The sequence below is a fragment of the Vidua macroura genome, chromosome 1, assembly GCF_024509145.1.
Source record: "Vidua macroura isolate BioBank_ID:100142 chromosome 1, ASM2450914v1, whole genome shotgun sequence".
Classification (NCBI taxonomy): domain Eukaryota; kingdom Metazoa; phylum Chordata; class Aves; order Passeriformes; family Viduidae; genus Vidua; species Vidua macroura.
In genome coordinates, this window is record NC_071571.1 from 134334625 (window position 1) to 134348593 (window position 13969).

Consider the following 13969-nt stretch of genomic DNA (forward strand, 5'->3'; position numbering starts at 1 on the left):
GAATATCATGTTTTTTCATCCTAATTCTTCTGTGATGTGGTGGAGGGCCACAATAACTTAAGCATCTTTTCCTGTTACTTCTGATAATTTTGTCAAAGGTCAGATTGCAGTGTTGTGCTTATTTGCTGACCATGCTCTGACTGTCTTTCTGCTGTGAAAGTCATTGAGTAATGGCTCTCAGTTCTACCTACTCTTCCTCTGTGCACAGTGACTTGGGTCTTTGTCCTCCTGTGATGATACAAATTTTCACAAGAGATTGCTGGAATTTAACTATATAAATACTTATGCCCTATGAAATTACCCAGTCTCCTCAAGCATATTAGTCATGATGATAGATGGTAAAATGGAGGAAAAAAGGGATAAACAGACTACCCAGATTTCTAAGTCTCATCTATTGGCCCAAACAGTGTAACTTACAGTAAAGGGAGAGTATAGATTAATTTAAATGGCTACATGGGAGAAATATGAAGAGGGACACTGAGAAGAATTAAATAAATGAAATGCCTCAAAAAAGAAATAAAGAAATGTGGAGATACTGAGAATAAAACACGAGAAAAACCCCCAATATATTATGGGGTAAGATGAGGATGAATTTACTTTCTTTTACATTACTATACTTTGGTAGTGGATATTTTCTGTAACGAGGTTTGGTCTCTTAGCTGGAATTTCAGTATCTTCCATTGTAGATCTGTGACCTCACTACCAAGGATTAAAATCAGTATCACTTTTCCATTCTTGATTAATGTTTAACTCAGTGAATTAAATAGTTCTTTCAATATTTAATTATTTTACGGGAGAGAGAACAGTGTCAACAGCAAAGACAAATTCCCTTAGGAATAACCAGGGGGATGTTGATAAGAACTTTGTGGGCATATTTTAGGAAGCCAGTAGAGAAACCTGGGACTCAGTTTTCCATGCTTCCTAACACTGTTCTAATGGCCCATCTACCTGTAATAAGAAGAATGGTGCATTTTGAAGGACTGCTCAGGCGCCAGCAGAACAAGAAGATTCATTTTTACGGTTCTTGGACAGAGACTGATGCTTCCCTGTAGCCTGGATTTAGGTACTTTTATCCTTTTGGGTTTGAGGTTTTATTGGCTTTCTTTAATATTTCCTATAGTAGGTATTCAGAATACTGGCTTCTATGACTCCTGTTGTTATGTGTTTAAATTTACAGTTGTAGATTTTGCATTTGTTGATAAACTTCTCTTGTGAAATGGAACCTTTGAACATTGATGTGATGAAATACAAATGGGTGTGTGCTTTATCCCAAAAGAAAGTCTGCTTGCATTTCACTTGCAGTAGTGAAGTGAAATGCCCATCCTTGAATGGAATTTCCAATAGACCTTAAAATCATGTCCTACCTTGGAGCATCAGTTTGCTGACCCAAAAGGAGTAGTCTTATATACAGTAATAATACAACACTATGTAATGTCCAAGGCCACTGTTGTTAGCTTACCTGTTTGAAAAGAATTTGTTCAGAAGTTTATTATTTTCATAATGAATGTCAGTCAAAATTTTTTAATCATGAGTATTTAACTAAATGCTTTGATAAGGGCATGTTGGAGAGCAATGGTGGTATAATACAGGTATTTATGTGCTATTAATTACAAAATTTTATGTAGAGTCTAAATGGAAAAAACAGTAGACATTAGACTTTCTGTACATTTCAAAAATCCCACTTTTATCCTCAAACTCCAAGTGACTCAGCTCTACAATTTTCTTCTGCGTTTCCATCGAACTATACTTACATACTATCCAGTAGATTAGAATGGATTTGAATCCAAAATTGTTTTTGATAGTATCTTTTATCACAGAAAAATCTTTGTCTTATAAGCTGTAATGTATAGCTTTAATAAGTTTGTATGACTCTACCTTGTTTAAACTACAATGTCCTGTGAAATCTTTTTTATATGCTTATAATAAGAAGTGATGCATGTAAGTAATTGTTTGAGATAACATTTATACATATTGTCAACTTTCTTGTATAATAGATTTACATTTCTGAATTCTCAAATCAAATCAAGGAAGTTTAATCTTATGTTTGAAATAGAAATATTTTATATAAATTTGAAAGTGCTCATATTTGGGAGCTTTCTAGATAACTTTTTGTCTTAAAAACTTGTATCTGGTGAACTTTTATTAAGATTCAGTTTGGCTACAGAGAATGGTGTCTCTGTGGACCTCAGTGTAGCTTGGCTTAATGGATTCAATGATGCTTTCTCAGGCTTGTCTTTTCATTTTGAAATAGGCTGTCAACCATGTCAGGTAGTTCAGACTATCTAGTACTCATTTTGCTCTTTAAAGTATCTGCAGTATCTTTAAAGTACTTAGTCTTCATTTCCATAAAATCCTTAATAAAATTGGTGTGAAAATGAAATATATTATTATTAAACCATAAATAGCAAAAGCATGTACACATATCTTTTTGCAAGTATAAATACACCAAATACCATAAAAAAGATCACTGTCAAAATTATTTTAATGAGGCCCTCAAAGAATAGGAAGTGCTAGAAACAGAAGTGCTTGAGCAGTGCTTGGCTTACCTGGTGCTTTTTAATACACAATTAGGGATGTTCCAAGAAAAAGAAGCCTGTGCATATAGGACCTCTTTTTCTTCTAGTGTGGGTATTGGAGAGTATAGAGTGAGAGCCCTGAAGAACAGAAAAGGAGATCTCAAGTTAAATATCAAATAGGTAGAAAAGTAATCCCTGTCTTTTTCAACATTCTTATGTGAAGCTTTTAATTTGAGAATGCTGAGGGTATAATTTCCTGAATCTTAGAAATTACACTAAATCACTGCCCTTCCCTACAGGAATTTTTTTTAATATAAGAAACAGTGACACGTTTGAAGACCCGTAACAGCATTGAAATAAGGTAAATAGACCTTTAGCATTTTGTTCTCAAACAATATCAATGTACAGAAAATAAATTTTACGTGTGGCTCTACTGACTTCTTTTGATTGTCAGTTTCATTCTGGTTCTCAAAGGATGGGTACTTCAGTGGGCAGAGCCTACTCTGCTCATGCTCCTTCATTCTATTCCCTCCAGCCTCTTCATGTTAGGTCTCCTTACTTCCTTGACTCTTCTCAGATGAATGATGACATTTTGGAAAAGGTGGAAGTACCTAAAAAGAGATGTTAGTAGGAAGTCCACATTATAGGGTCACTTCACTACTCTAGGCCACATAATAAATGCAGGAAACAATTGCTTATTGGCTAAGGGGTCTCCTGGAGTGCATTAGAAGGGTCAGGAAAGAAAGGCAATTCTGTTTTATTCTCTTCCACTCTTTTTTTTTTTGAAACAAAAAATAGTATTTTAAATCAATAGTACAGTCAATTTTGATGAAAATTCCAGATCTCCAAGAACATATGTATTTGCACAAATCCCATTTCTTTATAGCTGAATTTTCTGCTAGCAGCAACTATGAAGTATTTGCCTTTAAAAGTATTCTTTTACTTCCCTATGAAACATTTTACATGCATGAGTATCTGCAGGGCACTCTTTATTCCTTACTCCAAAATAAAATTAAAAAGCTAAGAGTTTTAAATATGTGTCTTTTGTCAGTAGTTTTAGGACAATCTTAAAAAGAAATAAGCAAGAGAAGAAAAAAGAGTGTATGCCCTAACTTCCATTTTAAATATCTGAGAATAAAGACATAGAAAGAGGAATGTCAAATGTTCAGCAATTTGTTGCAACTACAAGAGCCTTTTGACTGTGATGCCCATTCATAAGGCACACAACAAAAGGGTAATGTACTTGAAATGTATGATAAAGTACTGGTCTTGTACCTACTCCATAGCCAACATTGCCTCTGAACTGTGGAGTGGTGCATACTATACTGATTGCAATGACTTGAACTTTTGTGACAAGACAACTGTTTCTTGGAGCAGATAAGAAAATTTGTTTTTTTTATTGGAATGAAAGTAAAGGCATATTTTCTTGCATTCCAGACATGAATTCTCTGTAATATAATTAAGGTGGTTGCCGAGTATTACTTTTTCATTTTTTATAGCAAGATAGCCACAAATATCCATCAGTTCCTACTTCAGGATCTCAAAAGTTACCAGCTTTGACAGACATAGAGCCTATCACTTTTATCACAAGTTGCAATAAATTGCTCAAATACAAATGCTTCCATAATGCACAATATGCTATGGACAGAAAAAACCAGCTATTAAAACCTATTTTGGGAAGCACTTTGTAGGGTTTCACATCTGTTTTGCAAACAGATTTATTAGCAGATATTTTCATTTAAAAAAATATTTAACATGGGTGGTCGTGGGCAGTCACATATATATGTTTTTTAAGAGGGCTAGGAGATGAATTTGTCCCCATTTCTTTTTTCTTTTAAAATTTGTGTTGTAGCTGCCATCCTTCTGGCCAAAGAAGCCTGGATGGCTTCTTCCTCCTGAGCACATCAACACACTTGAATTAGCTGGAAAGATGCTTATTCCCACATCATCTGAGATTCAAATTGCTTTCAGTGGAAAAGCTTTAATAATAGACCTCATTTTATGTTGGTTTATTTGGAGATTTTGTAATTAGTGCTAAGATGTTAAAAGCTGTGGATAGAAAATGAAGTATTATAAAGGAAATATTTTTAATTGTTATTTTTTAATTTGACAGTGATAAACTATTTTCTGTATTGTTATGTAATGTCATCCTCTGGCGTAAGCATTGAAAGAAAAAAAAAAAAGGTTTTTAGTCAGGGATACTTATTTTCTGTACATTTCATGGTATTCCCAGTGCATACTATGTTGCAAAAACTCACTCTGTTCTGTTAGATGACTGATCCTGCATCTTGCTCTTTGATATCCAATACTTATGTGTTCCAGTACACAGGCTCCTAAAATAGTGGGTTTTCCTGGAAATAGATGGGTTTGGAGCACCCTAAGAAGTGATTGATTTTTCTCAGTTCTATCATGGCTGATTCAGTGCAATAAAGTTTTAAAAGATACCGAAGACATTTCATTTTGAAATGCAGTGCTTCTGTATAATGCAGCTATTCATTTTAGTAATTGTTCAAGTTTGCATGCTAAATCATTGCCTTGATGCTGTATGTACAATCCCTGACAGAATGATTACATATAGGATGTATACTGTTTGCTTCAGTCATGAATTGATACTACATTTAAATGTTTGCACTAGAACCTGTTATCTCAGACACAGTATAGCTTTTCGGATATGAGACAAAAGATCTGTTGTTACAGTCTCAGTGCTACATGTTGTTTATTATGTGCAGATTTTTTATTAGAGTGGTCTTTCAGTCCTTTAGAATTGCTATTACGTTAAAAAAAATTAAGAATTCTACATACATGGTCACGGATATTAGTCATTTTTACAGGGGAGGGAAGGAGGAGGGGAAGATGCAGAAATCCTCCTCCTCTTAGATAGTAGTAACAGTGTGAGGATGTCTTGTCCTCCTTTTTTTTACTTCTGAGATTTTATTGCTGGCAGCCAGATGTGCTGAAACTCCTGACGACAGCATCTATTCACTGTGTGTTTTTAATAGGCTTAGAGAAATATGAGTAGAGTACATGAAAGCAGCTCAGCTTCACACTTCAGCTGGGAATGCCCAAAAAGCTTACTGCTGTTTAGAATTCTTGCTACAGTCAGGAGAAAGCTGCTCGGGTACTAAATCTTCTACGACTGAATTAGAAGAATAATGACTGTACAATTAACTATCAGCCCCTGCTCATTTAGGCACAGTTTTTACAGAGATCAGGAGAAATATGGAACTTGATTGGCATATTTGTATTTGATGGTGTGTACAAAATAGATGACTTTTAAGACAGGTGGTGAAGAAAAATAGAAGGGAAAGAAAGGGAGAAAATGCAATTTGAAACACTGCGCCAGGTCTGCAATTCTGTTTTATCTCATTTTCATGGGGTTTTCTCATCCCCTCCAAATATTTTACAAAATGATCTTTTTGGACAAACGTTGAACAACACTAGGTAAGTAGAAATTAAATATTTTTGCTTTATCATTTCTCTTTTTATGCTGATGGCAATCTATCTGCATGCTTTTCAGTGGGGTACTTTTATAACTGCACTCCTAGATATTAATATTTTTATGGTAGCAGTGAGTCTGTTAGTGCTTTTATGTTTTATGTAAGGATTTACATGAGAACTCAATCTGCAGAAATAAAGCCAGCAAAGATAGAATAAAATATTTAAGATGGTTATGTATCTTTCAAGTACATTAACTGCCATTAGAAGCTAGCATTATTAGCTGTAATCCTTAAAGCATATTAAATATTCATAAACAAATTTGTCAGAGAAAATGATTTCTATGTGGATATGGCAGTGAAAAGATTAAATGCTCAGAGATGTGTCTGTTTAACCATACATAATTTATTGGAAGATGCAAATTAGCAGTCCTGCATACCTTTTGCAAAATAGAGAGCAGTTCCTTGTTTTTAGAAGATTTAGATCCTGTGTGTAATGCTTTTCAATAATGTTTTTAACTGGTCAAATTATAGCTGATTAGTGGATGCTTTGCAGCAGGTCAGTCAGCTCTGTAGGGTATCCTTTTGTGAATAGCTGCTGTTTTGTGGGAATTAGAAATGATAGGGTGAAGTTGTTGTTTACTGGTGTGAGACAGTTTTTGAACAGGTTTATTAGGAATTTTGGAGGGGTAAAGTGAATTAATAATGCCACATTTCTGTGTCATTATTCAGTAAACATATTACAGTACTGATGTTTAGAACTTTTTCATATGGCCATTAAATATTAAACATAAAAATATTAATAATTTTATCTAAGAGAGTGGAAGTGCAGGTCAGAAAGAAAAAGACTCCTGTAGTTTTTTATAATGATAGTGCACTGATGGAAACATTCTGGAAAAAGGGTGGAAGTAATAGGCAGAGACTACATCCAGCATTTTAATCTTCTTCTCTGTCTCTGTGGGAGAAATCTCTTTTAAATGGGATATTATTTCTTAAAACCAGGGATATTTGCACTTGATACTTCAGAAGATGGTTATAATTTTATTTCCCAGAATTTTGTTGCAAGGATTCTCTCCCTTACTGCTAATATTTCCTTTTAAAATATGTTAATATTTATTTAATATTACTGTTCTCAAGTTTGTTATCTTGGTTATGAATTTCTAACTAGGTATGTAAAATGATGTAGGTAGTTTTAGCAATCATAATCACAGTTATGAATTCACGTATTTTTAGGTATATATGAAATCTGTATTCAGTGAGATTTTTCTTATATCCCTTTGGTATACTGTGAAATATTTGGAGCTCTACAAAATGGAGCAATAATTTACGTATTATCAGCTGTGACTGTAAAGCTGCATATTTCCAAGTGCATAGTTTCAGGCCTGCAGCAACCAGCAAAGCCCTTAGCAACTGTTCAAATCAGCTACCATCCCAGTCCTGATTCCCTTGATCTGCTTTTGCAGATCAGAGTACATGCTTTTAGCAGATCAAGGTGCATGCTTATTGCTAATTTTTTTTTACAGATACATGTACATGGTGCTTTTTGCTGTTTATTTTGCTTGTGAGACTTGGGCAAAAGATGCATATAGTATCAGATCAAAAGACAGAGTTATTTTATTCATTTGCTGTGCCTTAGATTAGGAGTATATTTGTTCTAGAAGACTGGCAAACAAGAAAGGATTATTAGGAAACTGAGCCTCCTACCTAGTATGGGCTGTTTTACTTAGGACAAGAATATTTCTGTATTTATAAGGAGCAATGTTGTGTTTTTCTACGTATCAATGCTTTTGGACTCAAGAAAACATTGTGCATTTTTAAACGATATGCAGCAATAATTGTGAGAGACTAATTCATGTTTTCTCTGTCTTTTGATACTAAAGTTAGGTGAAAGTATTTTAAGGTTATTGAGTAAAAAGATTCACTCTTCAAAATAACTATTTGTTATTAAATCTGATCTTGATAAAACATTTTTGAAGAAGTCATCTATTAGTCACTAAAAAATCTCACTGGCATTTATTACAGGGGGTAGTCCTTTGATTGTCTTATTGATTTAAAAAATCTGTTCTATTTTTTTTTTTTTAATTAAATGAATGTAGTATATAATTTAGGTAGATTTTTCACTTAAGGCTTTGCATGATGAATGTAAGGCACTTGCTAAAAACGAGTTGTTCATGCATTAAGAGTTAATGCTTCAGAACTGTGGTGTACCTCCAGCACGTAAGAGTCTGCTTTGATGAGGTGTAATGTGCTCTATCACTTTAGTCTTCAAAGTTATATGTTTTGTCCTTTGATGATCCTTTCTCTTTTGAATAAGGTTTGTTTTTTCTGTTTTTACATCTGATAAGTACAAGTCAGAGTCCAGAAAGATAACAGCTGACATTACACACAGAGTGATTAATTGCTACTGACAGAAAGTAGTAATGTGAAGAAAACAGGTTAATGCATACAAATTGTACAGTAGATAATGAAGTGTAAAACAAAGTCATAGGAAAGGAGGTAGTATACTGATAATTTTAATTGAATAGACATTCCTCCTAAGTTTCACATCATTTTTTTCTTGGAGTTCTTATTCTTCAGTTCTTCAGAAAGTTTAGATATGCTGAGATTTTGTTGAAGAAAAGATAGAGATCTTGGGCTTTACTTTCTGATGCTATGCTAAACATTGACAGGAACATACATTAAACTCTTTTTTATAATTTCCCATAAAAACTTTATATGAGTTGGGTTTTTATTTGCATAGTTTTAGTTTTGTGATAACTGATGTGAGAGGGCCCAAATGGTAGTAGGCTCCTTGTGAGTTAGATTGATTTTAGCACTTAAATGGGTTTAGTTATCCCCTCCTAGCAGCTTCTAATGGAGGAATATTGCTGCTGAGTTCTCTTCTGCCAGCTAAAGGGCAGCACTTTCCTGTAAGATGCTATTGTGAGTGTAAAATAGAAAGCTGGTTTGCTGGGCTTCCCTCCTGCTCCTACACAGCTCTGTCTGACATTACCAACTCCAGCCAGCTGAAGCAGTAAGAGCTATCATTTTACCTCAAAATTGTGTTTCACTTGTGTTGAGTGGTGCTATTTCCTGGGCAATAAGTTACTTTTTATTGAAAAATTATTAGAATGACCTCATGTTGGGAAACCATAAGAATTGTTCTGCATTTTGAGCATTTGGCAAATAGCTAGTTTATGGAATAAATTCATCATGTGCCCAGAAAAGAAATCAAGAGACCTTTTATGAAAACACAGTATGTGCTTGCATTACATCCAAATTTTACAGCAGCTTCTAAAGGAGGCTTGCTTTTTTGCAGTCTAAAATTTTTCTGATTACTTTCAGTGACATGCTATTCATTCAAATGACAAAAAACAATGAAATAAAGTTTTAAAATATATTTATATATTTTAAACCTTTAGTAAATTAGTAAACTGGATTTTCAGATTTCCATTCTTCATTTAGTGTTTAGTGTACAAATATTGTGCTGTTGGATGCTCTATTTGTAGCAACATGCTTTGAGAAGTCACAATTGCTTTGGGCAGTATTGAGATTAAAACATTACTGCATAATGGCAAGCATCTTTTGTGACTAAAATTGGTACAAAATGTACAGAGGACTATCAATCCAATTTTGCAATTGCAGTTTTAGAAGTTTTTCTCATAAAATGGAAAGTGGTCAATTTACCAAAACTTGGTTTCTCACATGACATATTGTTAGGATTTTTTTACAGTTCTGTGAAAGTGAATTTGCTGTCTAGCTTGGCCACACAGGGGCATAAGATAACTAATATATTGAGCCTAGAACCAGTACAAAGATTGTTCACCAAATTCTATGTACAATAGAGACTTCGGAATTGTCTCATTTTGAAATTAAAAACACCTAGTTAAAAAAAAACAAGTTGTATTTTCTTTCATTAAATTAAACTCCAGTGTTTTTGAAGACTCTTAAGAGTCTTTCACTTTTGAAATCCCTTGGTAAGCATCTTTTACATAAATACACTGATTTTTAAAAGATGAATAAAATGCCAAAATAAATTAACTAATTGGCAAAACTAGACATTTATACTGAAAGTATCATTTTAGCAGAAACAAATGATTTCTTTTTATTATTTAATTTTCTGTTTTGTTTCCTCCAATATATCTAACCAATATATCTAGTAGCTATTTTCCAAAGGTCCATTTTATAATGAAGCGATCAAATGATGTCAAGAATTACTGTCACAGGCAATTGCTATTTTTTCTGGTGTTGATAATCATTACTTTGACATTGAAGGAAAAAGATCATTTTCCCTTCCTTGTTGGGAGAAAAAATTGCCAGAATACTTCTGTAGAATAGATTTGAGGTTGTTTTTCCTGACTATATTGGTTCAACATAGCAAGAGGTTTGATAATATTCTAAGAGAATGTTGCATTTTTAAATATTACTAGTCTAAGAGCCAAGAAGAAAATCACCATAATGGTGTTAGAACTGACAGTATATTGTCCATATTCTGTGGTGCAGTACTGCTGAATACTGTAATTGAAACTGCCTCTCCTCCCTTTTCAAAACTAGATTGTCTACAACTACCTTTAAAATTTTAGTTGGGACTTTCACATCTGCTCCTTTTTACCTCCATAGTAGATTCATAGAATCCTGTTTTAAGTGTATTCCTTGAATTTGTAGCTGATGTACTTTCTCAAGTAAAACATACACAGTGTTGGTAAATACATTTATTTGTATTCCTACCATGTAATTTTTCTTTAATGTATTAAAGACATAGCAAAGCTATTTATTTCCTTCTCTTGTTCTTAACTGTCTATGTCTTGCCTCAGACACAATCAGAATTCCAAAACTAAGCTGATTGCAGTCCTAGATCTCTGTATTACTGTAGGAAAGTTGTCCATGTCAAATAATCCTCTATCTTATTTTCTTCCTAAAATGAGAGAAATAAGCCATATTCAGGTGAATCCCTATGTGCATATATATCTATATATATGTGAACTTCTCTAAACACAAAGGGAAGACTGGCAGCTGGGGCAGCAAGTTGCGTATAAAAGGCAGAGAGAAACTCATACAGCTGTGTATTTGTTTTTTTCTGCACCTTTGCCAAACATCCCTCACAGAGCACTCTTATGTCCTCTTTGAGCTGCAAATAAGTGTATCTAACTTCATCTGTCCTTTGGCCCTTGATTAGTTTCTTTGGGACAAAGTAGGACAAGTAGTATGATTTTTTCTCATCTTCTACTCATGTTTCTATTTCCTTTGGAGGAAGCAACTGAACGTACTAACTTGCCCCAAAGCTATTTCTTTCTCAGAGGAAGTTCTGTATTCCATCCCGCTTGGCGGCTGTTGGGTTTTGGGTTTGTTTTTAAGTCCCCATTTCTAGGAAAAACCATCCCTGTAACATTCTGTTACAGATATTTTCAGGGAGAGAAAAGGAAGAGATTTCCTTACAGAACTGTTTCTTTTCCCATCTCTTCCAGCTCTGGGGAGAGATACCTTCTGTTACTTCCATCTCAGTTGCTACAGATTTAATAAGGTGACATATGCTTCCTCCATGCATCTCACAGAGCTGTGGATATTTGCAGCCATAACAGGTTTCTCTCTATTCTCATTGTGCATCAACTGCTGTTATCTGATGATGGCAATAAAATCCTAGCTGGCATGTCATCCTAACCTCCCACCAGGAAGAAAAAAGAGGCTGGATCAGAGGTGGATAATTTGTCTCAATTCAGCTAGTATGTTAAATTCAGAAATTTAAATAATCCTAAAATAGAAATGATTAAATATGCTTTAAAACTCGACTTTTTACCTCACCTGGGTGAGAGCAAAAGAAATCTAAGGAATAACTGAATTACCAAGAACAACTTTTTGAAGAGAACATGTAAAAAATATCTTCCTATTCTTGAATAACTCAGATGATTCCTGTCATTTCTCAGAATAGCCCAATAAAATGTGGGTATTATTTTCTTTTTCTGGAAAAAGAAAAGGCAGAGAGCATGATATTAAAAATGGCTATGATATTGTATAATTGAAGCATTTAAGAGATTTGTTCAATGACAAGACCCCAGTATTTCATGGGAACTGCATGTTCCAACATCCAAAAATCAAGGTTGCTAGTCTTGACCCTTGAGTAGGTAATCGGTACATCTGAGGGCAGAGCTTTGGTGACTACAACAATAACTAGCCCTATGTATCCATTTTACTCTTCTTCAGGGTACTGTCACTGATAAATAAAACTGGCATGAATGCTAACCAAACCTGCTCCATCCTGCCTTAGCTGAGTTAGTTTCTTGTATTGATGTGCAGCAAAATCAATACCTCAGACTGTTTCTTGTAGCTGATCAGACTCATATGCATAAATATTTCATTTTTCTCAACTGTGTGGTCAAAAGTTCCTAGTGAGAGTCTTCAGCAGTCCTTCTTTGTTCATTATCAAGTGTGCTAAAAAAAATCACAGAATATTCTGAGTTGGAAGGGACCCACAAGGATCATAAAATTCCAACTCCTGACCCTGCACAGCACCATCCCCAGGAGTCACATCTGTGCCCAAGAGCATTGTCCAAGCGCTCCTTGAACATGTCAGGCTGATGCTGTGACCACTTCCTTGGGGAGCTGTTCCAGTGACCAACCACAGCCTCTGGGTGAAGAACCTTTTCGTGATATCCAATCTAGACTTCCCTTGACACAACTTCAGGCCATTTTCTCAGATCCTGTCACTGGGACTGCAGAGCAGGCATCAGTGCCTGCCCCTCCTCTTCTTCTCATGAGGAAGATGTAACTGCAATGAGGTCTCCCCTCAGCCTCTTCTTGAACAGACCAAGTGACCTCAGCCACTCCTCCTATGACTTTCCCTCAAGGCCCTTCACTGCCTTTGTTGCCCTCCTTTGAATGCTAAGAGCTTAATCTTTCTTATACTATATCTATCTATCTATCTATCTATCTATCTATCTATCTATCTATATATATATATAGTATATATACTATATATCTATACCCAACAGTTTTGTTGGGTCCAAAACTGTACACAATAATGACTAACAGCACTCATGTAGCCCTCACCTTCTTTACACTCCTTTATCCTTTTAGCTTTTTTCTTTTGGATTAGTAATCACATGCACATTTATGGTAAAATCTGCCTATGAATGGCGCTATCCCTTTACTGGGTCAGGAGCAGTAATTATACTGCATTGTAGAAACATGGGGCTTTGAAAAGCATGAAACATGGGGTTTTGAAAAGCAAAACTTTCCTTACCAGAAAAAAGCTATGTCTTTTGCTTTGTTCCTTTATTGAGAAATTTTGCTGCTGTTCCTGCCACAGTTACTTATTTACTGAAGTAGTCGAATGAAGACCACTTCTGTTGGTGTGGGTTTGGACATTTCTTCATTATTTCTTTCTGTTTTGTTCTTTTGGGTATGGTATGGTTATGACTTGAAAGAGAACTAAAAGGAAAACCAGACTTTTTTAAACCTCTAATACCACGTCTTACAGATGGACAGAATAGCACAAATAACATCGGGATGTTTGGCTGTGTAGGTCTGGCTAAGCTGGGGAAGATGGAAGGGAGGAGTGCTGCAGTTACCCAGCTCCTTTCTTGTCAGGTGCAATGGGACTTTCCCACCAGTCACTAACTATGGACCCATCATCCCTTTAGATTTCTCGGGAATATACTCTGGATTTTCCACTATAATGGCAGAGTGAAGGTTTACTCATAGAGCTGCGTGAAACACTGTGTTTCAAAATGGTTCAAGAAAGATTAGTATTGAGCCTCAAATGATTTCCAGGGTTCTGAGAAAGGAATAAATTAATATAGTATTGACCCCTGAAAAAGTGTGAAATCTGAGATGAGTTTTGGAGGTAATAGCCTAATTTTAACTTTACCCTGAGATAAAGGTTTGAAGCAGAAGCTGGGGGTATTTCAAGTCCTTGGCTTCACTTCAGCATGTGCTTTGCGATAGGGAGGAAAAGTCAGCCTTCTGAAAGCTGCTTAATGGGTTCTGAACCTGAGAAGGAATAATTATGAGATTGAGAAATGAAATAAAAATATTATGTACTGG

The 13969-nt window shown here is 35.0% G+C and overlaps 1 protein-coding gene across 38 annotated transcripts in view; it reads left to right on the forward strand.

Annotated features, from left to right (window-relative positions):
* RIMS2 (regulating synaptic membrane exocytosis 2) overlaps nt 1-13969 on the forward strand; it is a 447198-nt gene that overhangs the window by 126018 nt on the left and 307211 nt on the right. For 15 of the 38 annotated variants that reach the window (XM_053972138.1, XM_053972213.1, XM_053972249.1 and 12 more), the window contains exon 1: nt 5836-5957. The exons of the other annotated variants lie outside the window; for them this stretch is intronic. In XM_053972138.1, the coding sequence (XP_053828113.1) occupies nt 5836-5957 (122 nt within the window). Of the gene's footprint in view, nt 1-5835; nt 5958-13969 lie in introns of those variants that run through there. 38 annotated transcript variants of the gene reach the window in all.